The sequence below is a fragment of the Chiloscyllium plagiosum genome, unplaced genomic scaffold (assembly GCF_037043375.1).
Source record: "Chiloscyllium plagiosum isolate Xiang-an unplaced genomic scaffold, Cpla_swu_hap1 HiC_scaffold_39, whole genome shotgun sequence".
NCBI lineage: Eukaryota > Metazoa > Chordata > Chondrichthyes > Orectolobiformes > Hemiscylliidae > Chiloscyllium > Chiloscyllium plagiosum.
The window spans coordinates 41,062,666-41,090,229 of NW_028270177.1; the positions used below are offsets into that span (position 1 = coordinate 41,062,666).

The window sequence follows — 27,564 nt, forward strand, 5'->3', positions numbered from 1 at the left end:
AATGTCATCTGTATCGTCTCCAGAATAATCACCTTCCTATAATGCAGTGACTAGAACTGCACACAGTACTCCATTTGTGGCATACCCAGTGTTCTATGCTTTCCTAGTATAATCATGTCATGGCTATTAAAGCCAAGGATCCCCTATGTCTTCATTACCAACTGACCTACTTGTCCTGCGGACCAGTTAGGGATTTGAGTATGCACACCCAGGTACCTTTGATCTTCAGTACTTTCCTGCCATTCATATTGAAATCCCTTGTCTGGTTAGCCTTCCCTAAATGCATTATGTCAAACTTTTCTGGATTGAATTTCATCAGCCACTGCTCTGCCCAGCTGACCAGTCCATTGATATCCTCCTACAGTTTATGGCTAATATTCTCATCTATTTATGACCTTACCAATTTTCATATTATTCATTAAATTCTTGATCATATCCCTACATTTAAGTCCAAATTGTGAATGCATGCCACAATTGGCAAAAGCCCTAGCACTGCCAGCTCAGGACTCCACTGGAAACAGACTTCTATTCACAGACACATTGTAAAACAATCACCTTCCTGCCTCTCAGCCAAATTTGGATCCAATGGGTCGCTTTGTCTTCCATCCTCTGACCAGTCTGCATGAGGAACCTTAGCAACTGTTGAATAAAGGAGGATTCTGGGTAATCCAAGATGGAAGACAAGAAAAATTTCTGGCTGTAACAGCTGCTCCTTTATTGAGGTATTTTAGGTGTTGGAGGGGATTTCCTCGAATTCCAGAAGCAGCAATTACTGTTTTATATGCTGTTGCATTGTTTTGGAACTTTGTGGGAAAAAAAAGTCAAAACAGCACTTTGAAAAGGGAGAGGAACAGACAAAGGAAGCACATGGTGAGGTCAGTGGAGGGGAGAGAGGGAGAGATACCAACACAGCAGTGAACCTGCACCGTTACTGCCTTTGCTGTTTGAATTCATGTATTGCTGGACATTGGAGTGCATCTGGGAAAATTAACAAACAGTGAAATTCATAACAAATCTTGGAGGAACCTGTTTGGGAGAGGTCACAGCACAGAAACAGATAAGTGGACATTTTAAGCCGGAAAAATGCATTGCTAGAAAAGCGCAGTAGGTAAGGCAGCATCCAAGGAGCAGGAGAATCGACTTCTAAGCCTGGCCTTACATTAAGTCTGCAGTAGTGAGTAGAGTGGGTTCTTTCTTGATTATATGTTTTATTGAGAGATGTCTCTTAATTAAACTAAAATATAAGCCATAAGTATTAATTTAACTTGGAGCAGTGTTTTGTAAAGGAATAAGACTGCTACTTTCTGGGTCTGTAGATTGAAATAAACAAAAATGGCCTTGAGAAGAATGATATGCTCTTCTTGTCAGATGTGGGAGTTTAGGGACCGTTTGCGTGTTACTGAGGATTATACCTGTAATATATGCCATTGGTTGCGAATCCTATCAGATTGAATGGATCGGTTGGAGATACAGTTAGAGGCAATGAGGAATTTACAACAGCAAGGGGATGTGATGGATGGCAGTTATAGGAAGGGAGAAAAGTCACAGATACATAGATGGGTTAACTCTAGGAAAGTAATAGAGGTAGGCAGTTAGTGCAGGAATCTTCGGTGGCTCTCCCCATTTCAAACAAGTATGCTGTTTTGGAAAATGTAGGGGGTGATGGATTCTCAGGGGAATGTAGCACAAACTGCCAAGTTTCTGGTATTGATACTGGCTCTAATGCAATGAGGGGTACGTCAGGTTCCAAGAGATTAATTGTGTTAGGAGACTCTCTAGTCTGAGGTACAGACAGACGTTTCTGTGGCCAGCAGCGAAAAATCAGAAAGGTGTGTTGCTTCCCTGGTGCCAGAATCAAGGATGTCTCAGAGGGTGCAGAATGTTCTCAAGGGGGAAAGGGGCCAGCAGGAGGTCATTGTACACACTGGAACCAACAAAAAAGGAAGGGAAAAGGTTGAGATTCTGAAGGGAGATTGCAGAAAGTTAGGCAGGAATTTAAAAAGGACGTCCTTGAGAGTAGTAATATTAGATTACTTAGTGTGGAAACAGGCCCTTCAGCCCAACGAGTCCACACCGACCCGCCGAAGTGCGGCTCACCCAGACCCATTCCCCTACATTTTACCGCTTCACCTAACACTACGGGCAATTTAGCATGGTCAATTCACCTAACCTGCACATTTTTGGACTGTGAGGGGAAACCGGAGCACCCGGAGGAAACCCACGGGGAGAATGTGCAAACTCCACACAGACAGTCGCCTAAGTGGGAATTGAACCCGGGTCTCTGGCGCTGTGAGGCAGCAGTGCCACCGTGCCACCCACTGGATTACTCCCGGTGCTACAAGCTGGTGAGGGCAGGAATAGGAGGATTGAGCAGATGAATGCATGGCTGAGGACTTGGTGTATGGGAGAAGGATTCACTTTTTTGGATCATTGGAAGCTCTTTTGGGGTAGAAGTGAACTGTACAAGAAGGACGAATTGCACCTAAATTGGAAGGGGACTAACATACTGGCAAGGAGGTTTGCCAGAACTGCTTGGGAGGATTTAAACTAGTAAGGAGGAAGTGTTGGATGTCTTGAAACGCATTAAGGTGGACAAATCCACAGGACCTGATCAGCTGTACACTAGAACTTCTTTTTCTTAACCAAACCCTCAATTTCTTTCGTCATCCAGCATTCCCTATACCTACTAGCCTTTCCTTTCACCCTGACAGGAGCATACTTTCCCTGGATTCTCGTTATCTCTCATGCTCCAGTTTCCTCCCACAGTCCAAAGATGTCCAAGTAAGGTGAATCAGCCATGCTAAATTGTCCTGTAGTGTCCAGGGACATGCAGGCTAGGTGGATCAGCCATGGTTAAAAAAAACCATTTGGATTCTCCTTAATTCTATTTGCCAAAGCTATCTCATGTCCCAATTTTGCCGTCCTGATTTCTGTCAAGTATACTCCCACTGCCTTTATACTCTTCTAAGGATTCACTTGATTTATCCTGTCTATACCTGACAAATGCTTCCTTTTTTTAACCAAGGCCTCAATTTCTTTAGTCATCCAGCATTCCCTGTACCTACAAGCCTTTCCTTTCACCCTGATAGGAATATACTTTCTCTGGACTCTTGTTATCTCATTTCTGAAGGCTTCCCATTTTACCTACGAACATCTGCCTCCAATCGGCTTTTGAAAGTTCTTGCCTAATACCGTCAAAATTAGCCTTCCTCTAGAACTTCAGCTTTTCGATCTGGTCTACCCTTTTCCATCACTATTTTAAAACTAATAGAGTTATGGTCGCTGGCCCCAAAGTGCTCCCCACTGACACCTCAGTCACCTGCCCTGCCTTATTTCCCAAGAATAGGTCACTGTAAATAATCTAATCTAATCTAATCTCTGGTCACCATGGGTAATTTAGAATGGCCAAATCACCTAACCTGCACAACTTTGCACTGTGGGAGGAAACCCACGCAGACAAGGGAAAGATGTGCCAACTCCAGTCACCAGAGGTTAGAATTGAACCCAGGTCTCTGGCACTAAGAGGCAACAGTGCTAACCACTGAGCCACCATGCCACGCCACTGACATATGAAGAAAGGTTGGATTGACAGTCCTTGTACTCACTGGAATTTAGAAGAATGAGTTGGGGATCGCATAGAAACATAAAAACCTGATGGGACTGGACAGGCTAGATGCAGAAAGCATATTCCCAATATTGGGGAAATCCAAAACTCGGGGTCACACTCCAGGGGTAAACCATTCAGGACTGAGATGAGGAAATATTTCTTCACTCAGAGTTGTGAACCTGTGGAATCTCTTCCACAGAAAGGTGTTGGGGATAATTTGTTTGATATATTCAAGAGGGAGCTGGATGTGGCCCTTAAAGGGATCAAGGGAAATGGAAAAAGTGGGGGTGGGATACTGAGATTGCATGATTGGCCAGGATCATACTGAATGGTGGTGCAGGCTTGAAGGGCCGAATGGCCCAACCCTGCAACTGTTTTCTGTGCTTCTATTTTTTTAATCCTATATTCACTGCTGCATGACACTAGAGATTAATATCTTTGCAGTCCTGCTTTTCAATTTCGAGCTCCCTAAAATCTGAGAGAAGGACCTTAATTTTCTTTCTTCTCCTGTCAATAGTCTCAACATGGGCCATAACTTCAGGGTGTTCACCTTCCCCCTTCAGAATGTCCTGCAGCTGTTCCATAGCAACCCTGATTGTGACACCTGGGAGTGAACACACCATTCTGGATCATGTCTATTACTACAGAAGCTTCTGTTTACTCCCCTCACTAACAAACCCCCTACTACGAGCGTATACTTCCTGCCCCCAAGGAGCTGGACCACCCACAGTACCATGGCCTCACCGATGGCTAGCTTCCATAAAGGAACTGTCATTCTTACTGTTCACCATGGCCAGGAAACAGCTTACAAGTAAGACGCACACTGGGGATTCTCTCACTACCTGCCCAGTTACCACCTCCTGGTGGTCACCGATTTCCCCTCAGGCTGCATTTTCTGAAGCTGCAAGGTGACCACGTTCTGAACCATGCCATCCACTAATCTCTGTCTTTTGAATGCCTCACCATGCCCCCAGTGCTGCTCAAGCTCTAGAATCTGAGCTCGAGTTGCTCCACCTGAAGGCATATCTCCCACAGAGTCATCCAGACTACCCAGACCCTCCACAACACCACAAAGTGCAGAATGTGTAACAGACAGGTCTGAGCACCCCAGACATATCTCAACCAAATAAAACATGGACCTCTTCTTTACTTTTACCCTTCCTTCCAGAAGGATCTTATTCTTGCTTTTGTATCGAGTCCCACGCAGATCCACCACCAATTACCCCACCTGTTCTGAATGCATCTTTAACTGCAATATCTCAGCAACTGCAGTCGAAGCCCCTCTCCTTTTCACCTGCCAGCCAACAGTCTCTATATTAATCAAGGCTCATATCACATATTTCTAGCCACACTTCACCCTCACAGTGTGCTCACCCTTCTCGCTAGTGACTGTGGCAGGCACATTCCCGTTTCCTGCTGGAGGCCAAGGGTGAATGCAGTTTGACAACCTACACTGGGAGCAAATGGTTTGTCCAAAGTCCTTGCAGTAACCAACTAGTACCTTCCCAATGCGCAGCACTGTTTTCTGAAATCTTAATGAATTGTAAGCAATTGGTCCCCCAAACATCTAATACTTAAACAAATTCAACAACAGCCAATCAAAAGTCAAAACTGCAAGTTTTGAACAACACTGATGGAGGATGGGATCCTTCATGCTGCTGAAAGCATACTTAGCCACACTTATTTATGAGAGGACAGTCACTAGAGAGGTGAGATCCAAAAAAGTAGGTCAGCTGGTACAGTGTTAGATGTTGACCAAGATCACAATCCGGAGGAAAAAGTGAGGAGTGCAGATGCTGGAGATCAAAGTCGAGGGTGTGGTGTTGGAAAAGCACAGCAGGTCAGGCAGCACCCGAGGAGCAGGAGAATCAGGATTTTGCCCGAAACATTGATTCTCCTGCTCCTCGGATGCTGCCTGACCGGCTGTGCTTTTCCAACACCACACCCTCGACTTTGATCTGCACTCCTCACTTTTTCCTCTGGATTGTGATCTTGGTCAACATCCCCTGCAATTAGACCTACCCCAGCTCAGGACAACACTCTCACAGACCTGCAAAGGACCTCTACTGTTCTTCATCCACAGAAGAATCCATACACTAAACAAACATTTCTTCCTAGCCATATCAGAAATTAAAGACAGTAAGTACCAAAAACTTTCATGTACTTACCCCCACACTCCGGATTCCTCAACTGTTCAAGAATCTTCCATCGGCCTCCGAAATCAGTCCGGCGCCATTAACCACGCGTCTGCTACAGCGCCCGCGGCAACAACCGCCGCCGTGGACCATGACCTCACTTCCGCCCCCACCGACCTCGCAGCCTCCGCGATCGCCGCCCAGACAACCGCCTCCACGATCGCCAGGAAGACCATCGCCGACAGATTCGCGGCCTCCGCGGCTATCGGGAATAACACTGTCGCCACAGCCACTTCCGCCCCCAGTGACATCACTAACCTGCACGACCACAACGCCGCATGTGTCTCCGCCCCCACGCCAATCTCCGTCACCACGCCTAACCCCGCCCCCACACCGATCTCTGTCACCACGCCCAACTCTGCCCCCGCCCCCAAGCCTAACCCCGCCCCCACTCCCAGCTCCAGCCCCGCACCAGGTCCTAGCTCCCAGCCCTGCCGTGTTTTCACTATCCCTCCAGACCTACCCCTCTCTGAGGATGAATGATCAGTCCTCAGCAGAGGCCTCACCTTCATTCCCCTACGCTCTCGGATCAACGAGTTCAACATGCGGCGTGACATCGAACAATTCTTCCGCCGCCTTCGCCTCCGTGCCTACTTCTTTAACCAGGACTCTCGCCCACTCTCTGACGACCCCTTCTCCCGCCTCCAACACACCCCATCCATCTGGACATCCCGTGCTGGCCTCTTACCCGCCCTCGATCTCTTCATAGCCAACTGCCGCTGCGACATTAACCGCCTCAACTTCTCCACCCCTCTCACTCACTCCAACCTCTCACCCTCGGAACGTGCATCCCTCCACTCCCTCCGTTCCAACCCCAACCTCACTATCAAACCAGCAGACAAGGGAGGCGCGGTAGTAGTTTGGCGCACCGACCTTTACACCGCTGAGGCTAAACGCCAACTCGCGGACACCGCCTCCTACTGCCCCCTTGACCATGACCCCACCTCTCACCACCAATCCATCATTTCCCAGACCATCCATAACCTCATCACCTCAGGGGACCTCCATCCACCGCCTCCAACCTCATAGTCCCACAACCCCGCACCGCCCGTTTCTACCTCCTGTCCAAAATCCACAAACCTGACTGCCCCGGACGACCCATTGTCTCAGCCTGCTCCTGCCCCACCGAACTCATAACTGCATACCTCGACACGGTCCTGTCCCCCTTAGTCCAAGAACTCCCTACCTACGTTCGGGACACTACCCACGCCCTCCACCTCCTCCATGATTTTCGCTTCCTCGGTCCCCAATGCCTTATCTTCACCATGGACATCCAGTCCCTGTACACCTCCATCCCCCATCACGAAGGACTCAAAGCCCTCCGCTTCTTCCTTTCCCGCCGTACCAACCAGTACCCTTCCACTGACACTCTCCTTCGACTGACTGAACTGGTCCTCACCCTGAACAACTTCTCTTTCCAATCCTCCCACTTCCTCCAAACCAAAGGAGTAGCCATGGGCACCCACATGGGCCCCAGCTATGCCTGCCTCTTCGTAGGATATGTGGAACAGTCCATCTTCCGCAGCAACACTGGCACCACCCCCCACCTTTTCCTCCGCTACATCTGTATCGGCGCTGCCTCGTGCTCCCATGAGGAGGTTGAACAGTTTATCCACTTTACCAACACCTTCCACCCCGACCTCAAATTCACCTGGACCGTCTCAGACTTCTCCCTCCCCTTCCTACACCTTTCCATTTCTATCTCGGGCGACCGAATTAACACGGACATTTACTATAAACCGACCGACTCCCACAACTACCTAGACTACACCTCCTCCCACCCTGCCCCCTGTAAAAACGCCATCCCATATTCCCAATTCCTTCGTCTCCACCGCATCTGCTCCCAGGAGGACCAGTTCCAAATCCGTACAACCCAGATAGCCTCCTTCTTCAAGGACCGCAATTTCCCCCCAGACGTGGTTGACGATGCCCTCCACCGCATCTCTTCCACTTCCCGCTCCTCCACCCTTGAGCCCCGCCCCTCCAACCGCCACCAGGACAGAACCCCACTGATCCTCACCTACCATCCCACCAACCTCCATGTACAACGTATCATCTGCCGTCATTTCCGCAACCTCCAAACGGACCCCACCACCAGGGATATATTTCCCTCCCCTCCCCTATCAGTGTTCCGAAAAGATCACTCCCTCCGTGACTCCCTCGTCAGGTCCACACCTCCCACCAACCCAACCTCCACTCCCGGCACCTTCCCCTGCAACCACAAGAAATGCAAAACTTGCACCCACACCTCCCCCCTTACTTCGCTCCAAGGCCCCAAGGGATACTTCCATATCTGCCACAAATTCACCTGCACCTCCACACACATCATCTATTGCATCCGCTGCACCCGATGTGGCCTCCTGTATATTGGGGAGACAGGCCGCCTACTTGCGGAACGTTTCAGAGAACACCTCTGGGACACCCGGACCAACCAACCCAACCACCCTGTGGCTCAACACTTCAACTCCCCCTCCCACTCCACCAAGGATATGCAGGTCCTTGGACTCCTCCATCGACAGACCATGGCAACATGACGGTTGGAGGAAGAGCGCCTCATTTTTCGCCGAGGAACCCTCCAACCACAAGGGATGAACTCGGATTTCTTCAGTTTCCTCATTTCCCCTCCCCCCACATTGTCTCAGTCAAATCCCTCGAACTCTGCACCGCCTTCCTAACCTGCAATCTTCTTCCTGACCTCTCCGCCCCCACCCCACTCCGGCCTATCACCCTCATCTTGACCTCCTTCCACCTATCGCATTTCCAACGCCCCTCCCCCAATTCCCTCCTCCCTATCTTTTATCTTAGCCTGCTGGACACACTTTCCTCATTTCTGAAGAAGGGCTTATGCCCGAAACGTCGATTCTCCTGTTCCTTGGATGCTGCCTGACCTGCTGCGCTTTTCCAGCAACACATTTTCAGTTGCTCTGCTTTTACAGCACCACACTCTCTACAACATCACAATCCGTCCACTCTGCAATCTGCTGGTGTACACAGGGAACAGTCACATTAACAGTCACACTGAAATGGCATTCAGCATGGGTCATGCCTGGAGCATGGAAAAATGGCCTTGTTTGTTTGTGTCTTCCGAAAGCTACCAATGCCACAGAGTCAAATTTTGTATTTATAAATAAAGCTAAGTCTTGTCATTTAATTCATATTTTAGAATTTGGGGTGGCACAGTGGCTCAGTGGTTAGAACTGCTGCCTCACAGCGCCAGAGACCCGGGTTTGATTCCAGCCCTTGGGTGACATTTTGTGTGGAGTTTGCACATTCTCCTTGTGTCTGCATGGGTTTCCTCTGGGTTCTCTGGTTTCCTCCCACAAACCAAAGATGTGCAGGTTAGGTGAATTGGCCATGCTAAATTCCCCATAGCGTTAGGTGCATTAGTCAAGGGTACATATGGGGAATGGGTCTGGGTGTGTTACTCTTTAGAGGGTCGGTATGGACTTGTTGGGCCAAAGGGCCTGTTTCCATACTGTAGGTAATCTAAAACCCTTATAAGGCATGACATTTGGTGAAGTATTAGAAGTTTGTTTATTAATCTTCAAGCATTAATCAGAAATGTGTAAATAATGAGAACTGTTACTACATTACTCCAACAGAAATCAGGAAGTGAGGCGTGCAGATGCTGGAGATCAGAGTTGAATGTGTGGTGCTGGAAAAGCACAGCAGGTCAGGCAGCATCTGAGGAGCAGGGGAGTTGACGTTTCAAGCATAAGCTCTCTTATAAAAATCGCAAAGAGCATAGGTCCCAGAACAGATCTGTGGAACACCACTGGTCACCGATCTCCAGGCTGATTACTTTCCATCTACTACCACCCTCTATGGGCTAGCCAATTCTGTATCCAGACAGCCAAATTTCCCTGTATGCCATGCCTCCTTAGTTTCTGAAGGAGCCTAAGGGGAACCTTTTCAAAAGCCTTGCTAAAATCCAAATACATCACAACCACTGCTCTACCTTCATCAATGCGTTTTGTCAATATCCTCAAGAATTCAATAAGGTTTGTGAGGCATGACCTTCCCCTCACAGAGCCATGGAACTATCTCTCACCAAGTTAGGTTTTTCCAAATAATCATAAATCCTGTCTCTCAGAATTCTCTCCAATAATTTGCCCACCACTGACGTAAGACTGACTGGTCTGCAATTCCCAGGATTGTCCCTATTCCTTTTATTGAAAAAGGAAATAACATTTGCCACCCTCCAATCGTCTGGTACTACTCCAGTGTACAGTGAGAATGCAAAGACAATCACCAAAGGCACAGCAATCTCTTCCCTCGCTTCTTATAGTTCCCTCATTCTCTTTGCTATCATATTATCTCTGGCAATCTCTCCCCCTCCCATTCTCTATTCCATTTTCTCTCATTGTGGCTCTTCCCCTCTGATTATCTCCTTCTCACTTTGCCTCAGGATTCCAGGAACACCACCACCTACAAGCTCCCCTCCAAGCCACACTTGGAAGTAAATCACCGTTCCTTCAGTCTGGCTATGTCAAAATCCTGAACTCCTTTGCTTCAAGCATTGTGGGCGTGTCTACACAACATGGACTGCCATAGTTCACTGTGACATTCTCAATGACACGTAGGGATGGACAATAAATGTTAGCCTAGCCAGTAAAGTCCACATTTCAGAATTTCCAAAATGCCAGTTCTGCCATAGATTCCTACAACTCCAAACTAAAGAAAATAAAAATAATCTTGTGCTTGTTTTGTCTCCTTCAGGATTGCCTGATCTTATCCCTTTCCACTCTATCAGCATCTTTAGTTCTCTGCAAATTAAACAGAATGCAGAGACTGACAGAGCAGAGTGTTTACAGGATGCTCAGGATTAAAGGATATTAATAACATCAAAGCTGTTTTTGTTGCTGATCAGTGGATTGGAACGACCTCAGAAAGACCACATCCACACTACTTTTAAATTATACCAAGATTTTTCTTGCACAATTGTCTACTCAATCAGAAAAACAAACTGAAGATTTAAACTCATTCTTGGGAGTTACAGCAAATGATTCAAAACATACAATTTACATCATTAAAATTCCAGCTCTTTTAATTTTCTGATAACCTGCAATTAAATTGGGGTATAAATAGTGGAAGGTGAATTGAAGTCTCATGTGTAAACTGGAAAGTTTACCAACAGGTCTGCTGTGACAATAGCATTGATAATCGAAGTTGACATATTATGTATGGCCTTATGCCATTTGGATCCAACCTTTGTGCCATTATCAGTTTCTCCATGGAAACTAGGATCACTGATCTAGAGTATACAAGCTTATATTACCTTGTTGATCTCAAGTCGCTCATACAGAAAAAGTCCTAGAGTTCAGATTTGAGACATACTTCCCAGTGAGACAGAACCAAGGGCAACATGAAGATCACAGTAAACAAAACACAGATCGAGAGAGTAGGCAGTTTGGCTTTAAAACCTATAGGGTTCTAATGGTCAGAGGGACAGCAAGGCTGGGAATGAAGTGGTGAGAGCGAGAGCGAGAGCGAGGGGTAAGAAAGAGAGCGAGGGGTAAGAAAGAGAGAAGTGATAAGAGAGAGAGAGAAGGGATAAGAGAGAGAAAGAAAGAAAGACACAGAAAAAGAAAGTGTGAGAGAGTGCAGCCAGTGTTTAGAGAGTGATGAAGGAACAATAAAGGTCTTCAAAGACAGTAATCACTGCATTTATCCTATTATCATGGGCTAGTCAGAAGAGAAATAGGTTTGCATAATGGAACATGTGGCTAGAGAGAGAATGCAGGAGGGAGGACCTCAGATTCCTTAAAGATCAGTTTTTTTAAGAGGTGGGGGGGGGGGGGTGGTGGTGGTGTTAGTGAAAAATAAGTATCAGGTCCTGTATGAACCATACACGTTATATGTGGAGAGATCGATATCATGGCAGGCAGGTTTGGGATATGGCTGGTGGGGAGATTTAAACACCTTTGATGGGGAGGGAAACCTGAGAGCAGATTCAAAGGGAGGAGGAACAAAACTGAAAATCAGTCAAAAAAATAAAAATAGCTACAGGTGTTTCTCCCCCCACTTTTTCACACCCCCTGTCAGGGCTAAGGGAAGCACTGTCAAAAGTTGTTGTCCTTTGGGTTACGGTTTCAATCAAAGATTGAGATGAAACATTGCACAGCACCATCAGAAGCTGTCCTACTCATCTTTACCCCTAACTAATCAGGGATATAGATTGTTTTCATCATTAATGTTACACAATATGCACAAATACATGTATTATATTAAAAAATTGAATTACTTAAGAAACTCATTGCATTACCATAAGGAGACTAAAGGTCTACCTTCTTACCATAGATAGAAAATTCAATGGACATCAGTTAGTTTTCCTATCTATCCACTGACCCAGTGATACGCACAGCCAAGCTGAGGACTTTTGCTCAGTCCGATACCAAAATGACAGAATTCTACTTCTGCTGTGGTTGAGGCACTTTGAGCGAGTTCAACGATGAAGGTAAATTAAGCAGGGTATAGGCAAACACTCCCACAGAACTGAACAAGAAGAATCAGAGAATCCCGACAGTGCAGGAAGCAGCCATTTGGCCCATTGAGTCTGCATAGAACTTCTAAACAGCATATTATCCAGACCCATACCCCCCCACCCTATCCCTGTAGTTTAACCATAGTCTAAACTCCTAGCCTGCACATTCCTGAACCCTACAGGGGAATTTACATGGCTAATCCACTTAACCTGCAAACTCCACACATTCACCCAAGGCTGGAACTGAACCGATGTCCCTTGCACTATGAGTCGGTCAAGCTAAACACCGTGCTGCCCATGGGGAAATTGAAGAATTCTTGAACCATTCATGTAAACACAAACTCTTGCAATGTTTGGAATTGCCCAGTATCAGTACACGTCTCTGTGCTTGCTTGTACCTACAGCTGACAGAGGCAACTCGAGAACTCAACATACTGAACATTCCTCAATGTCAAGAAACAACTTACTTTGCTGGAGAAGAACTTTGCAACCATTTGTAAGATGAGGTATGCCCAGAAAATATGGAGCAGTTGAAGGACAGCCAGCATGACGTTGAAGAAATAATATCCAAAGAATGGAGGATAGTGATAAACTGGATAGACCCAAGTACAATGAATGATCCTGTTGATAAGAATACAGGTTAAACGTTACCACATTAAAGTAAATCCCATCTGTCCAGATGTGCTCTGGATGTACTCTGGAGACCATTAATGAAGAATTTTAATCTTGACTCAATCCTGAAATGATGTGCACTACTTCTGGAATATGCCAGACAGCTTTAGGCTTTTCTTTCACAACAGAATTGGTGGAAAAAAGTTATCGTAGACAGAAACCACTGCAGTGAAAATGTCCTCTTATTCTGTTCTATGAGATCTGCAACAAATGATTATAGTAAGACAGCACAGGACAAGTTAGACTGCCCTCATCACAACACCCCAATAGCTGTCCTCATGATCATATACCGTATGTTAAATGATAGAACATCTGGGCAGAGAACCATAAGAGGTCTCTCATCCCACTTTGGAAGAGTTATCCAATTAGCCCCATTCCCTCTGCTCTTTCCTTTTAATCCTGCAAACCTTTTCTCTTCAAGTATTTATTTAATATTCAATTGAAAGTTTATATTAATTCTGTCTCCATCATCCTTTTAGACTGTGTGTTCCTGATCTCACCAACTCACTGTGCCAAAATTATTTCTAATTCCTTTGGATCGGTGTCCCTTGATAAGCAATTATTTTCATCACCAGAAATAACTTGTGATTTTAAACACTTCCATTAAATCTCCTCTTAACATTTCCTATCCCAAGTAAAACCACGTCAGTTTCTCCAGTCGCTCACAAAACTGAAGTCCCTCATCACAGTCCTCATAATATGTTGTGTGTTACTTGGTCAAAAATCTCTGTTCTCAATACACTGCTAATTGGACTCACTGTCCTTTAAAGTGAATTTCTGTTGAGCAGTATGTTACAGAGTAAGTACAGCAACCAATGCCTGAAACCACCTCTTTCCTGATGTCACAAAGAAAAGGGTTTTATATTGATACTCACCAGAAAGGGAAGATGACAAGCCTGGTGATTATAAATACCACAGCAAAGACAATGAAGAGCGAGTTACAAATGGTTTTCCACCCGGCATAGTTAAGCATCTTGGCAGACTGTCAGAAAAATCAGGATTCAATGTTAATCACTTTACAGCAAAATCAAATGAAATGGACAGTTTCATGTTTCAATGAGCACATATATTTATCAAATTCATAATCAGGACTATTTAAATGTCTGCATGCAACTTCACTGATTTATCTGAAGGCAGCAGAAATCTTTAGAACGTCAGGATTTACAGAGAGGCTGAAAATAGCATCATGCGAATTTTCAATTGGGCCTCCTGCCCAATAGTCACCCAGTGCAGTGTGCTGCAATGGATGGGCCAAAGAACATCAGCAGGTGGATGATAGAGAGACCCAAACTATATTGGATGGGGCCACATTTTTGGGGAATGGTGGTCAGACTGCGCTATTATGAACAAACGAGAAGGGATCAAATTTGATCCAGGGTGGGGTGGGGATGGGGGGGAAGAAGAAGTAGTGGGGTTTCATATGCACTGATGTTGAGTGGCCTGACATTACTTTCAGCATTCATTTATTAAAATACACCCTCACTTGCTGCTTGGGCATTGTGGGATGGTGATGGGGTGTAGATTTTGGGGTCAATAACTTGGTTTCTCTCTTCACAGCTGCTGGTTATCAAGTCAGCAATTTTAAACAAACATTCCATTTTTATTTCAGAGTTCCTGTACATTACCTTTTGGAACTCTAATTGTACATCCTATATAACTGAAGCATTAGAAGTTTCAGCCTACAAAAACCCTCCTTAATTATGAAGGATAAAGTATCAGGGCCTAACCATGGTTCCTGTACACCTGCTTCAATAGTGATGTCACAAACATGCACTGAAAGAAACAAGAACATTTAGGTATGGTCTCAAAGAAAGCAAGTTAAAAATAATCACCTAAAAATCCCCATAAAAATGATTTATGCAAGACTTTGAATACATTTTTTTCTGGCAGTGTAACTGGAGGAAATTTACCCCAGCATGGAGCCATTATTATGATGGATCTGTGACTGTGAGAGATGCGAAGAATTTGGGTCTGCTATAATTATGTGTGACACATTAAAATGCACCTAACAACTATGGACAATTTAGTATGACCAATTTAGTATGACCAATTCACCTGACCTGCACATCTTTGGGATGTGGGAGGAAACCAGGAGTACCCGGAGGAAACCCGCACAGATATGGGGAGAATGTGCAAACTCCACACAGTCGCCCAAGGCTGGAATCGAACCTGAGACCCTGGCGCTGTGAGGCAGCAGTGCTAACCACTGAGCCACAGTGCCGATATGTGGTGCAATGTCCATTTTAATGATTTCACTTGATACAAATGTATGGGGGACTGAATGGCCTTGTTTGCAGTTCTCTAGACTCACCAAGATCTGCATAGAGTTCAATTTAAAATAATTCAATTTCACCTCCCATAAGATGTTCAATAGGTAATGACGCTTTCTAGGAGAAAGTGAGGACTGCAGATGCTTGAGATCAGAGCTGAAAATGTGTTGCTGGAAAAGCGCAGCAGGTCAGGCAGCGTCCAAGGAGCAGGAGAATCGACGTTTCAGGCATGAGCCCTTCTTCAGGAATTCCTGAAGAAGGGCTCATGCCCGAAACGTCGATTCTCCTGCTCCTTGGATGCTGCCTGACCTGCTGCGCTTTTCCAATGACGCTTTCTAACAAAGCTCTGGCAATACAGTTAATTACAAGGCATGACAGATGAAATTAAAACATTTTACTGTAAATTATGTTCAGAACAACATACAATCCACAGGCATCCCTAATATTTGTTATGCTGTGTGCAGGTATACATCAAATCAAGACAGAATCTCTGACAATCACTAATTCAGTCTTGGATGGTGGTCAGTCCATTTAATAAACATGAGAGACATGTTCCTGTGTCAATGTTTTCAAAAGTTGGTCATCCCAAAAAATCATTTTTAACGATTCATTCATGGGATGTGAACATTGCTGGTAAGATCAGTATTTGTTGCCCATCGTTACTTGTTCTTGACAACGTAGCATTGAGCTGCCTTAAATCGCTGCAATTCACGTGTGGGAAGGAGATCCAGCGAAGGTGATATATTTCCAGGATGAGAAACTTACACATGACAGTGTTCCCATGTGTCTGTTGCTCTGTCCTTGTGTTGTTGGAACTGCACTCATCGAGGCAAGTTTGGGGTATTCTACCACACACACCCGACTTGTGCCTCAAAGAAGGTGTACAGGCTTTGGTGAATCAGGAGATGGTTTTTGAGAAGAATTGGAGCTCAGGTTGATGCAAGTTAGCTTGCTGAGCTTGAAGGTTTGTTTACAAAATGTTTCATCACCATGACTAGGTAACATAATCAGTGAGAGTCTCCGGTGAAGCGCTGGTGGTATGTTCCACCTCTGTATTTATTGGTCTTGGTTTCTCAAGGTGGGTGATGTCATTCCCAGTTCTGGTTAGAATGCCAGGTCTTTCAGAATTCTTGTGCATGTCTTTGATTCGCCTGTCCTAGCATGTATGTGTTGTCCCAGTCAAAGTGCTGTCCTTCTTTTTCTGTATGTATAGAAACTAGTGATAGTGGGTCGTGTCTTTTGGTGGTCAGTTGGTGTTCATGTATCCTGGTGGCAAGTTTCCTGCTAGTTTGTCCGATGTTTTTTTTTAAAAACAGTTCTTGCATGGCATCTTGTAAATGATGTTAGTTTTGCTGGTGGGATCTATTGGATCCTTTAGGTTCATTAGTCACTGTTGTAGTATGTTGGTAGGTTTGTGGGCTACCATGATGTCAAAGGGTCTGAGTAGTTTGGAAGTCATTTCTGATACGTCTTTGATGTAAGGTAATGTGGCTATAGTTTTTGGTTGTGTTGTGTCTGCTTGTTTGCGTTGGTTTCTGAGGAATTGGCAGATTGCGTTTATTGGGTACCTGTTTTTCTTGAAAACATTGTATCATTATTTTTCTTCTGCTTTTTTGTAATTCTTTGATGCTGCAGTGTGATGTAGCTCGTTGAAATAATGTCTTGATGCAGCTCCATTTGGGGGGGGGGTTGGGATGAATGTTTCTGAAGTTAAATGTTTGGTCTGAGTTTGTTGTTTTTCTGTAGACGATGGTTTGAAGCTCTCCATTAACTGTCCGTTCAAATGTCACATCTAGGAATGGGAGTCTGTTGTCGTTCTCCTCCTCTTTTGTGAATTTGGTGCCTGTCAGGATTTTGTTGATGGTGTTGTATGTTTCCTCTAATTTGTTCCGTTTTGTGATGTCAAAGGTGTCATCTTCGTAGTGGACCCAAAGTTTGGGCTGAATAGATGGGAGGGCAGCTTGTTCAAGTCTCTGTATTACTGCTTCTGCTATGAGCCCTGATATTGATGATCCCAAACTTTGGAAAACCTAGCAGCTTAAAGTAGGTGAAGATTGCTCCATGGAAACCTGAAAGTCCTTTCCAACACACCTGTTTAGCCTGTTGGTAAACTTGTTAACATCACAATGATGGTACCAAATCCACAGCGTGGGTAAGCGGAGACCCTTTCAATGTGCATGTACTCTTCAATCACTATTTGCCTCACACTCCTTTCCCATCTCTTTGTAACTGTTTCCTTTCTCCCAATATTTCTATAGACCTACCATTGTAATAATCTCAATATTTTTCAACCACCTCATCTATGATCCTCCTCCTGAAACCTATCCAAGATCCCACACCCTCTCTCCTTACTTTCCCCTCTCCAGCTGTGCTCTGTTGCTGGAACTGTCAGACAAGGCTTCCAATCCGATATTGGCTGGGAACCAAGACAAAAACACTAACCAAGCCCTGGTATTAAATGGGAGAAAGTGAGGTCTGCAGATGCTGGAGATCAAAGTTGAAACTTTATTGCTGGAACAGCACAGCAGGTCAGGCAGCATCCAGGGAACAGGAGATTCGACGTTTCGGGCACAGGCCCTTCTTCTGAAGAAGGGCCTGTGCCCGAAACGTCGAATCTCCTGTTCCCTGGATGCTGCCTGACCTGGTATTAAATGGGACCTATGGAAAATCCATCTTTCCAAGTATCCTGACCACAAACCCCTGCCACAACAACCCAAAATTACCACAGGAAACGAGGGAAGAGATTGCTTCGCCTTTGGTGATGATCTTTGCATCCTCACTGTCCACTGAAGTAGTACCAGATGATTGGAGGGTGGCAAACATTATTTCTTTTTTCAAGAAAAGGAATAGGATAACCCTGGGAATTACAGGCCAGTCAGTCTTACGTTTGTTGGTGTACAACGTATTGGAGAGGATTCTGAGAGACAGGATTTATGGTTGTTTAGAAAACCATAGTTTGACTAGAGATAGTCAACACTGCTTTGAGAGGGCCAGTCCATGCCTCACAAACCTTACTGAATTCTTTGAGGATGTGACAAAACATCTTGATGAATGTAGAGCAGTGGATGGGGTGTACACGGATTTTAACAAGGCATTTGATAAGATTCCCCATGGTAAGCTCATTCAGAAAGTAAAGAGGCATGGGATACAGGGAAACCTGTCCATCTGGATACAGAATTGGTTGGCCCATAGAGGGTGGTAGTAGACTGAAAGCCGAGAGCTCGATGACCAGTGGTGTTCCACAGGGATCTGTTCTGGGACCTCTACTCTTTGTGATGTTTATAAATGACTTGGATGAGGAACTGGAAGGGTTGGTTAGAAAGTTTGCTGATGACACAAAGGTTGGTGGAGTTGTGGATAGTGTGGAGGGCCATTGTAAATTGCAACAGGACATTGACAGGATGCAGAGCTGGGCTGAGAAGTGGTAGATGGAGTTCAATCTGGACAAGTGTGAAGCAATTCATTTTGGAAAGTCAAATTTGAATGTGGATTAAGAGTTAAAGGCAGAATTCTTGACAGTGTGGAGGAACAAAGGGATCTTGGGGTCCAGGTCATAGATCCCTCAAAAGTTGCCACCCAAGTTGATAAGGTTGTAAAAAAGGTGTATGGTGTGTTGGCTTTCATGAGCAGGGGGATTGAGTTTAAAAGTAGTGAGGTTATGCTGTAGCTTTATAGAGCCCTGGTTAGACCACACTTGGAATATTGTGTTCCGTTCTAGTTGCCTCATTATAAGAAGGATGTGGGAGTTTTAGAGGGGGTGCAGAGGAGATTTACCAGGATGCTGCCTGGACTGGAGGGCATGTCTTATGAAGAAAAGTCGAGGGAGCTAGGGCTTTTCTCGCTGGAGCGAAGAAGGATGACAGGTGACTTGGTAGGGGTGTATAAGATAGAGTGGACAGCCGAAGACGTTTTCCTAGGGTGAAAATGGCTATCACGAGGGGGCATAATTTTAAGGAGGAAGTTTTGGGGAGATGTCAGAGGTTCTTTACTCAGAGTGGTGGGTGTATGGAATGCACTGCCAGCAGTGGTAGTAGAGTCAGATGCATTAGGGACATTTAAGCGACTCCTGGATAGGTACATAGATGATAGTAAAATGAAGAATACATAGATTAGCTTGACCTTCGAATAGGATAAAGGGTCGGCACAATATTGAAGAGCCCGTGCTGTGCTCTCACCCTCATCAATCCCTCCCGCTTTCTTTGTGGGGACTGTAGGAACTGAAATTGGTCCTGGACAGGAAGGCAAAAAAGTTGGAGAGAGTCAGTGACCAGTTTTACATCATCTGATAGGCTTTTCTGTTGTATTCAGTGATTATCCAAATAAAGCTGGTATAAGTTGTACATATTTAAATGAGCCTAAATACTCATTCATCCTGAGGTAGATATGCAGAATACAGGGCTGATTATAATATTTATATCTCTAAGTTCACTTACTTCCAGCAGAATGTCAGATGAGTCATGGACAATCATCACCAGGGTTCCCACGCGGATGTAGTTAGCACACCACGAGAAGCTCAGCAGGATGATGGTTGCTAAGTGATGAATTACTTGTTCTTTAAAATCCTAATCAATTAGTAAAAGCAACAGTCAATGGATATAAACACAAGGAAAAACATCACACAATCAGCTTCCTTGATTAAGAACCACAACATTTAGAATGCTAGTTAATTGTTATACCTGGACAGTTCTAACCCATTGAGGGCAGAGAATAGAAGCTCCATGCTGAATTTACACTTAATCAGGCCAACTTGGAAACCCTTTTAAAACAGTGGACAGGATCAGATTCTGGGATTCCTGTCCCCCTTGTGCTAGATGTGGGGTGGCAGAGAGGTAACCACTCACATCATTGCTGGTTCCAATGTAGGGACAGGAAGTTCAAATCTCCACAACTCCTTGAGGGTACACCTGGCTCACAGCATCTCCAAGGAGTCATGAATCATAGTGGAGTCCCAGCTGTCGAATTCTTCAACTAATGAGGCATTTGCTTTGAAATAGAAAATAAAAGTTCTGCTTTTTAACTTCAATAGGCTGCATTGGAGCAGCATTGATTTATTTAGACAGCTGATTCGGTTATTAATAGTTGGCTGAGTTTCAAAAGCTTTCAAATAACTTCTCAGGAAGGAATTGTGCACATAACTGATTGACTGATTCTATCAGATTATTAATTCTTTATTAAGGACCGCAGAAAGCTTCAGTTTGAGATATTTAGGAATTCCTGTATAAAAATCACAAAAAAAAGACGAGCAAACTTGGGCAGCATGTGGCTCAGTGGTTAGCACTGCTGCCTCAATTCCAGCCTCGGCCCACTGCCTGTGTGGAGTTTGCACATTCTCCATGCATCAGTGTAGGTTTCCTCCGGGTGATCCAGAGTTCAGGTAAGTAGCGTTGAAATGCCCATCAGCCATGATAGAATGGCGGAGTAGGCTTGAATGGGCCGAATGGCCTTACTTCCACTTCTGTCTTATGGTCTTATGGACATCATCTAGGGCAAAACAGCCCACTTGATTGGAACCATATTCACTCTCTCCACCGCTGAAGATGGCGTATGCTATCTACAGGATGCACTACCGAAATTCACCAAGGCTCCCTCATCGGCACCTTCCAAACCCACAACCAGTACAATCCAGAAGGACAAGGACAACAGATTAACAGGAACACCACCACCTGCAAGTTCCGCTGTAAGCCACTCATCATTCTGACTTGGAAATACATGTGTGTTCCTTCATTGCCACTGGATCAAAATCCTGGAACTCTCTCCCTAATGGTATGTGGGTCTACCTACATTAGATGGACTGCATCAGTTCAAGGAAACAGTTCACAATCACTTTCTCCAGGACAACTAGGGACAGGCTATAAATCTTGGACTGGCCAGTGACACCCAACGTTTTTAAGTTTGAGGTTTCCCATCTCTACTACCTTTGCAGGCAATGCATTTCAGATTCCACCACCCTCTGACTGATAAAGTGGTTCCTCAAATCTCCTCTAAATGTCCTGCCCCTTTACCTTAAAATTATGCCTTGTCATTAATGACTCTTCAACTAAGGAGAACAGCTGCTTCTATTCACCCTAACACCACCTCATCAGGTGCCTCTCTGCCCTAAAGAAAGCAACCTGAGCCTACCCAGCTTGTCTTTGTAGCTAAAATATTCCAAGCCAGGCAACATGCTGGTGAACCTCCTGTGCACACCATCCAGTGCAATCAAATCCTTTTGAAAGTGTGGTGACCAAAACCGAAAACAGGACTCAAGCTGTGGCGTAACCAATGTTTCCAAAAGCTACAACATTGTCTCCCTTCTCTTGCTACCTATGATGGCAACAGGTAGTGTCAGCCCGCACAATAGCCACTCATATCGTCCTCCTGGCTGAATAATGGAGGCCATTAAACAGAATATCGTCTACAGAACAATGGTTGATGCCTGTAGAGGAAATTCACTTTCCACCTATGTAAGTGACCATTACTGGGCACAATCAAAGAAATTGCAGTGCAACCTTGGTAATGTTTCTCCTGCACAATGAGAGTACACTGGCTAGGAATAGAAGAACAGCTGGGGAGATTTTTTTACTGGTATCTCAAAAGAAAAGAGTAACTAAAGTAAACATTAATCTCTTACAGGCAGAAACAAGAGAAATAATTATGGAGAGTGAGAAAATGGCAGAGACATTACATAAATATATTTTATTCACTTTCACAGCCAAAAAAAAAATTACATTCAGCATTACAGGGTCACCAATGAAGATCTAAAGTAATGATACAGATGGAGAGGGATAATGTATCCAAATTGCAGATGATACAAAAACTAGGCGGTAATGGTTGCCATTAAAATAGTGACAACAAACAGGGCACTATTTTAAAGGACATGAATTAATCTTTAATAAAATGACAATGGTTCAGATGAATGTTAAAAAGCTCAATGTATTTTATTCAAGAAAAATATGGATAGAGGAACTTGCTGTTATACTTTGAAATCTTCAGAGGATCAAAACTTCCAGATCAGCCAAAGGAACCTAGTCTGAAGTGTCTAACAACAGATCATTGGGTGAGGCAACACTGTCAGTGGATTGGGAATTGGGTTTTAATATCATTGACCAATATTGGGAATAGAACCTCTCACTATGCTTGGCCAGTCAGGTTACTTCAACCCACAGCATGTTTCCAAAGATGAACCTTTGCCATTGATTCAACCTCAAATTACAAAGCTTTAACATAAATTTGAATGATGGCAATTTGAATGTATGTAACTCAATGTTTCTCCAAAAAAACAAGGAAGCAGGATATTACATTCAGCCCTCTGAGCCTGTGAAGCCTTTCAATTCCATCATGGCTGACCTGTAGCATCTATCCATCTGGACTCTAACTCTCAAAACTGCTTCCCAATAAAACTTTCTTAACTGATCCTAGAGCTTTACAAAAGAAAGACACTGAAATTCAATTTAATGTGCTGGCATTACACTAAATGAATTGTAATGATTCAAAATCTTACCTTTCGTTTTACATCTGATGCAATACTGAACAGTAGTGACCAATAAAAACTCAGCTCAGTTATATAGTACCAATACTGTGATGGTAACAGTGTCTGTCAAGAAAACAAAGAAACATGAACAAAATGAAATTCTAAGGCTCATTTATAGTCAGTTAGATAGAAACAGATTAATGCTTCAAGTTTAGGGAGATTTCTTCAGAATTGTGGATGTTGTGATCAGTTAACATTATAGAAATTACTAGGTGTTGCATTCAACTGATTCTGTACAGGTGCACTATCCCAACAGCAGGTTAACATCCGGACAGCACTTTAAAACCTCCCTCAGGGTCATTCTCAATGTTCCAATGGAGCCCACCACAGTATCAGATGCAATATGAACTTTACACCATACTATCTATTCTGAAAGCTGAACACAGGAAGATCAGGTTGAATGTAAAATGGACAACTAAACTAATCCATTGGATTCTGCCCAAAGAATTGGGATCAAACTGCATTAGTTATGCTACAGTTTAATTATTTAATCAGCAAGTTACATTGTTGTAAATTTAATTTAATTGCACCTATGTCACAATGAAACAACTTCTTCCACATACAGGTTAACTTTTCCAGCCTGCAGTGGGAATGAGCTGACCAGGTATAGGGAAGCATCCCTGTCAGAGAGAGGCACGGCTGAAAAAGATCATGCTACAGTCACAATAAAGGGATTGGCTGGAGGTAGTCAAAATGGTCAGCAGGAGTAGGATCCTAGTTTCAATGCAGGAAACAATTCAATGATCTAATCAGGTCAGGAAAAGGTAAGAATTCATTTGCAACTGAAACCGTGTTCAATACCCCAATTGTTCCCTTTGCTATGTCAAGCTGTAGAAATCATGCCATTCTGTAGCAGGGAAAGGCAATGACATAATGGTAATGTCAACAGACTAGTTATCCAGAACACCAGATGGATGTTCTGGGGATGTGGGTTAAAAACCCACCACGGCAGTTTTCCCCAAAATAGAGGGGACCAAAACTAGAGGGGAAGGTTTAGCGGGGAAAAATTTAAAAGGGAACTGAGGGACAAGGTTTGCACATGGACGGTGGTGCACCAATGAAACAACTTGCAGAGGAGGTGACAGAAGTACAATTACAACATTGAAAAGACACTTGGACAAGTGGATGAATAGGAAGTATGCCAAATGCAGGAAAATGGGACTAGTTCAGATTGAGAAACCTGGTTAGCATGGATGAGTTGGGCCAAAGAGCATGTTTCGGTGATGCATGACGGATGGCAAACAAATTAGAGAGCGAGGGAGGGAGAGAACGCGAGAGAGGGAGCGCGCGCGCGCGAGAGAGGAAGAGGGAGCGAGGGAGCGCGCGCGCGAGAGAGAGAGAGGGAGCTCGCGCGCGCGCGTGAGAGAGAGGGAGCGCGCGCGCGAGAGAGGGAGAGAGGGAGCGCGCGCGCAGAGAGAGGGAGAGAGGGAGCGCGCGCGCGAGAGAGGGAGAGAGGGAGCGCGCGCGCGAGAGAGGGAGCGAGGGAGCGCGCGCGCGAGAGAGGGAGCGAGGGAGCGCGCGCGCGAGAGAGGGAGCGAGGGAGCGCGCGCGCGAGAGAGGGAGCGAGGGAGCGCGCGCGCGAGAGAGGGAGCGAGGGAGCGCGCGGCGCGAGAGGGAGCGAGGGAGCGCGCGCGCGCGAGAGGGAGAGAGGGAGCGAGGGAGCCGGCGCGCGCGCGAGAGAGGGAGAGAGGGAGCGAGGGAGCGCACGCGCGAGAGAGGGAGAGAGGGAGGGAGGGAGCGCGCGCGCGAGAGAGGGAGGAGGGAGCGCGCGCGCGAGGAGAGGGAGGGAGGGAGGGGAGCACGCGCCGCGAGAGAGGGAGGGAGGGAGGAGGGGACGCGCGCGCGCGAGAGAGGGAGGGAGGGAGGGAGCGCGCCGCGAGAGAGGGAGGGAGGGCGCGCGCGCGCGAGAGAGGAGGGAGGGCGCGCGCGCGCGAGAAAGGGAGGGAGGGCGCGCGCGCGCGAGAGAGGGGAGGGAGGGCGCGCGCGCGCGAGAGAGGGAGGGAGGGCGCGCGCGCGCGAGAGAGGGAGGGAGGGCGCGCGCGCGCGAGAGAGGGAGGGAGGGCGCGCGCGCGCGAGAGAGGGAGGGAGGGGCGCGCGAGGGAGGGAGGGCGCGCGCGAGAGAGGGAGGGGCGCGCGCGAGAGAGGGAGGGCGCGCGCGAGAGAGGGAGGGCGCGCGCGAGAGAGGGAGGGAGCGCGCGCGCGAGAGAGGGGGAGGGTGCGCGCGCGCGCGAGAGAGGGAGGGTGCGCGCGCGCGAGAGAGGGAGGGAGCGCGCGCGCGCGAGAGAGGGAGGGAGCGCGCGCGAGAGAGGAGGGAGCGCGCCGCGAGAGAGGGAGGGGAGCGCGTACGCGCGGAGAGAGGGAGGGGAGCGCGTACGCGCGCGAGAGAGGGAGGGGGAGCACGCGCGCGAGAGAGAGAGGGAGCGCGCGCGCGCGAGCGAGAGAGAGAGGGAGCGCGCGCACGAGAGAGAGAGAGAGAGGGAGAGCGCGCGCGCGAGAGACGGGGAGGGAGCGCGCTCCCTCTCTCTCGCGCGCGCTCCCTCTCTCTCTCTCTCTCGCGCGCGCTCCCTCTCTCTCTCTCTCTCGCGCGCGCGCTCCCTCTCTCCCTCACGCGCCCCCTCTCTCTCTCGCGCGCGCGCCGCGCTCCCCCTTCTCTCTCGCGCAGGCGCTCCCCCTCTCTCTCTCGCACAGGCGCGCTCCCCCTCTCTCTCTCGAGCGCGCGCGCTCCTCTCTCTCTCTCGAGCGCTCCCCCTCTCTCGCACGCGCGCTCCCTCTCTCTCTCGCGCGCGCGCTCCCTCTCCCTCTCTCTCACGCAGGCGCGCTCCCCCTCTCTCTCTCGACGCGCGCGCGCGCGCTCCCCCTCTCTCTCTCTCTCCCTCTCGCGCGTCCCACTCTCCCTCTCGCGCGTCCCACTCTCCCTCTCGCGCAGGCGCGCTCCCCTCTCTCTCTCTCGCGCGCGCGCTCACCCCTCTCTCTCTCTCTCTCTCTCTCGCGCGAGCGCGCTCCACCTCTCTCTCTCTCTCGCGCGCGCGCTCCCCCTCTCTCTCTCTCTCTCTCTCTCTCTCTCTCTCGCGCGCGCGCTCCCCCTCTCTCACTCTCTCGCGCCCGCAGCGCGCTTCCCCCTCTCACTCTCTCGCGCGCAGCGCGCTTCCCCTCTCACTCTCTCGCGCGCGCTTCCCCCTCTCACTCTCTCGCGCGCGCGCTTCCCCCTCTCACTCTCTCGCGCGCGCTCCCCCTCTCCTCTTCTCGCGCGCGCGCGCTCCCCCTCTCTCTCTCTCGCGCGCGCTCCCCTCTCACTCTTCAGCGCGCGCGCGCGCTCCCCCTCTCTCTCTCTCTCTCTCTCACGCGCGCGCGCTCCCCCTCTCTCTCTCGCGCGCGCGCTCCCCTCTCTCTCTCTCTCTCGCGCGCGCTCCCCCCTCTCTCTCTCGCGCGCTCCCCCCCCTCTCTCGCGCGCTCCCCCCCTCTCTCGCGCGAGAGAGGGAGGGGGAGCGCGCGCGCGCGAGGAGAGGGAGGGGGAGGCGGCGCGCGCGCGAGAGAGAGAGAGAGGGGGAGTGGCGCGCACGCGAGAGAGAGAGAGGGGAGCGCGCGCGCGCGAGAGAGAGAGGGGGAGCGCGCGCGCGAGAGAGAGAGAGGGGTAGCGCGCGCCGCGCGCGCGAGAGAGAGGGGTAGCGCGCGCGCACGAGAGAGAGAGAGAGAGAGCGCGCACGAGAGAGAGAGAGAGCGCGCGCACGAGAGAGAGAGAGAGCGCGCGCACGAGAGAGAGAGAGAGCGCGCGCACGAGAGAGAGAGAGAGCGCGCGCACGAGAGAGAGAGAGAGAAGCGCGCACGAGAGAGAGAGAGAGAGCGCGCGCACGAGAGAGAGAGAGAGCGCGCGCACGAGAGAGAGAGAGAGAGCGCGCGCACGAGAGAGAGAGAGAGCGCGCGCACGGAGAGAGAGAGAGAGCGCGCACGAGAGAGAGAGAGAGAGAGAGAGCGCGCGCACGAGAGAGAGAGAGAGAGAGAGAGAGAGAGAGAGAGCGCGCATGAGAGAGAGCGAGAGCGCGCACGAGAGCGAGAGCGAGAGCGAGAGCGCGCGCGCGAGAGAGAGAGAGGGAGCGCGCGTGCGAGAGAGAGAGGAAGCACGCGAGAGAGAGCGCGCGCGAGCGAGAGAGAGAGAGAGAGAGAGAGAGAGAGAGAGAGAGAGAGAGAGGGAGCGCGCGCGCGAGAGAGAGAGAGAGAGAGAGAGAGAGAGGAGCGCGCGCGCGAGAGAGAGAGGAAGCACGCGAGAGAGAGCGCGCGCGCGCGAGCGAGAGAGAGAGAGAGGAGCGCGCGCGCACGCGCGAGAGAGAGAGAGAGGGAGCGCGCGCGAGAGAGAGAGAGAGAGAGGGCGCGCGCGAGAGAGAGGAGAGAGAGAGGGAGGGCGCGAGAGAGAGGAGAGAGAGAGGGAGGGCGCGCGAGAGAGAGAGAGAGAGAGAGAGGCGCGCGCGCGAGAGAGAGAGAGGAGGGCGGCGCGGCGCGCGAGAGAGAGAGAGACAGGGAGAGCGCGCGCGCGAGAGAGAGAGAGCAGGGAGGAGAGCGCGCGCGCGAGGAGAGAGAGAGAGAGAGGCGCGCGAGAGAGAGAGAGAGGGAGCGCGCGCGCGCGCGAGAGAGAGAGAGGGAGCGCGCGCGCTGCAGCGAGAGAGAGAGAGAGGGAGCGCGCGCGCGCGCGCGGCGCGCGCGCGAGAGAGAGAGAGAGGGAGCGCGCGCGAGAGAGAGAGAGAGAGAGAGCGCGCGAGAGAGAGAGAGAGAGAGGAGGGCGCCGCGCGCGGAGAGAGAGAGAGGGAGCGCGCGCGCGCGAGAGAGAGAGAGAG

General features: G+C 48.1%; 1 protein-coding gene across 1 annotated transcript in view; it reads right to left on the reverse strand.

Moving 5' to 3' along the window:
- cers3a (ceramide synthase 3a) overlaps window positions 1–27,564 on the reverse strand; it is a 96,555-nt gene that overhangs the window by 7,328 nt on the left and 61,663 nt on the right. Inside the window, exons 7-10 of the mRNA XM_087981335.1 lie at window positions 22,709–22,801; window positions 19,662–19,790; window positions 13,834–13,940; window positions 12,754–12,907 (exon numbers count right to left, since the gene is read on the reverse strand). Coding sequence (XP_087837461.1) covers window positions 12,754–12,907; window positions 13,834–13,940; window positions 19,662–19,790; window positions 22,709–22,801 — 483 coding nt within the window. The remainder of the gene's footprint in view (window positions 1–12,753; window positions 12,908–13,833; window positions 13,941–19,661; window positions 19,791–22,708; window positions 22,802–27,564) is intronic.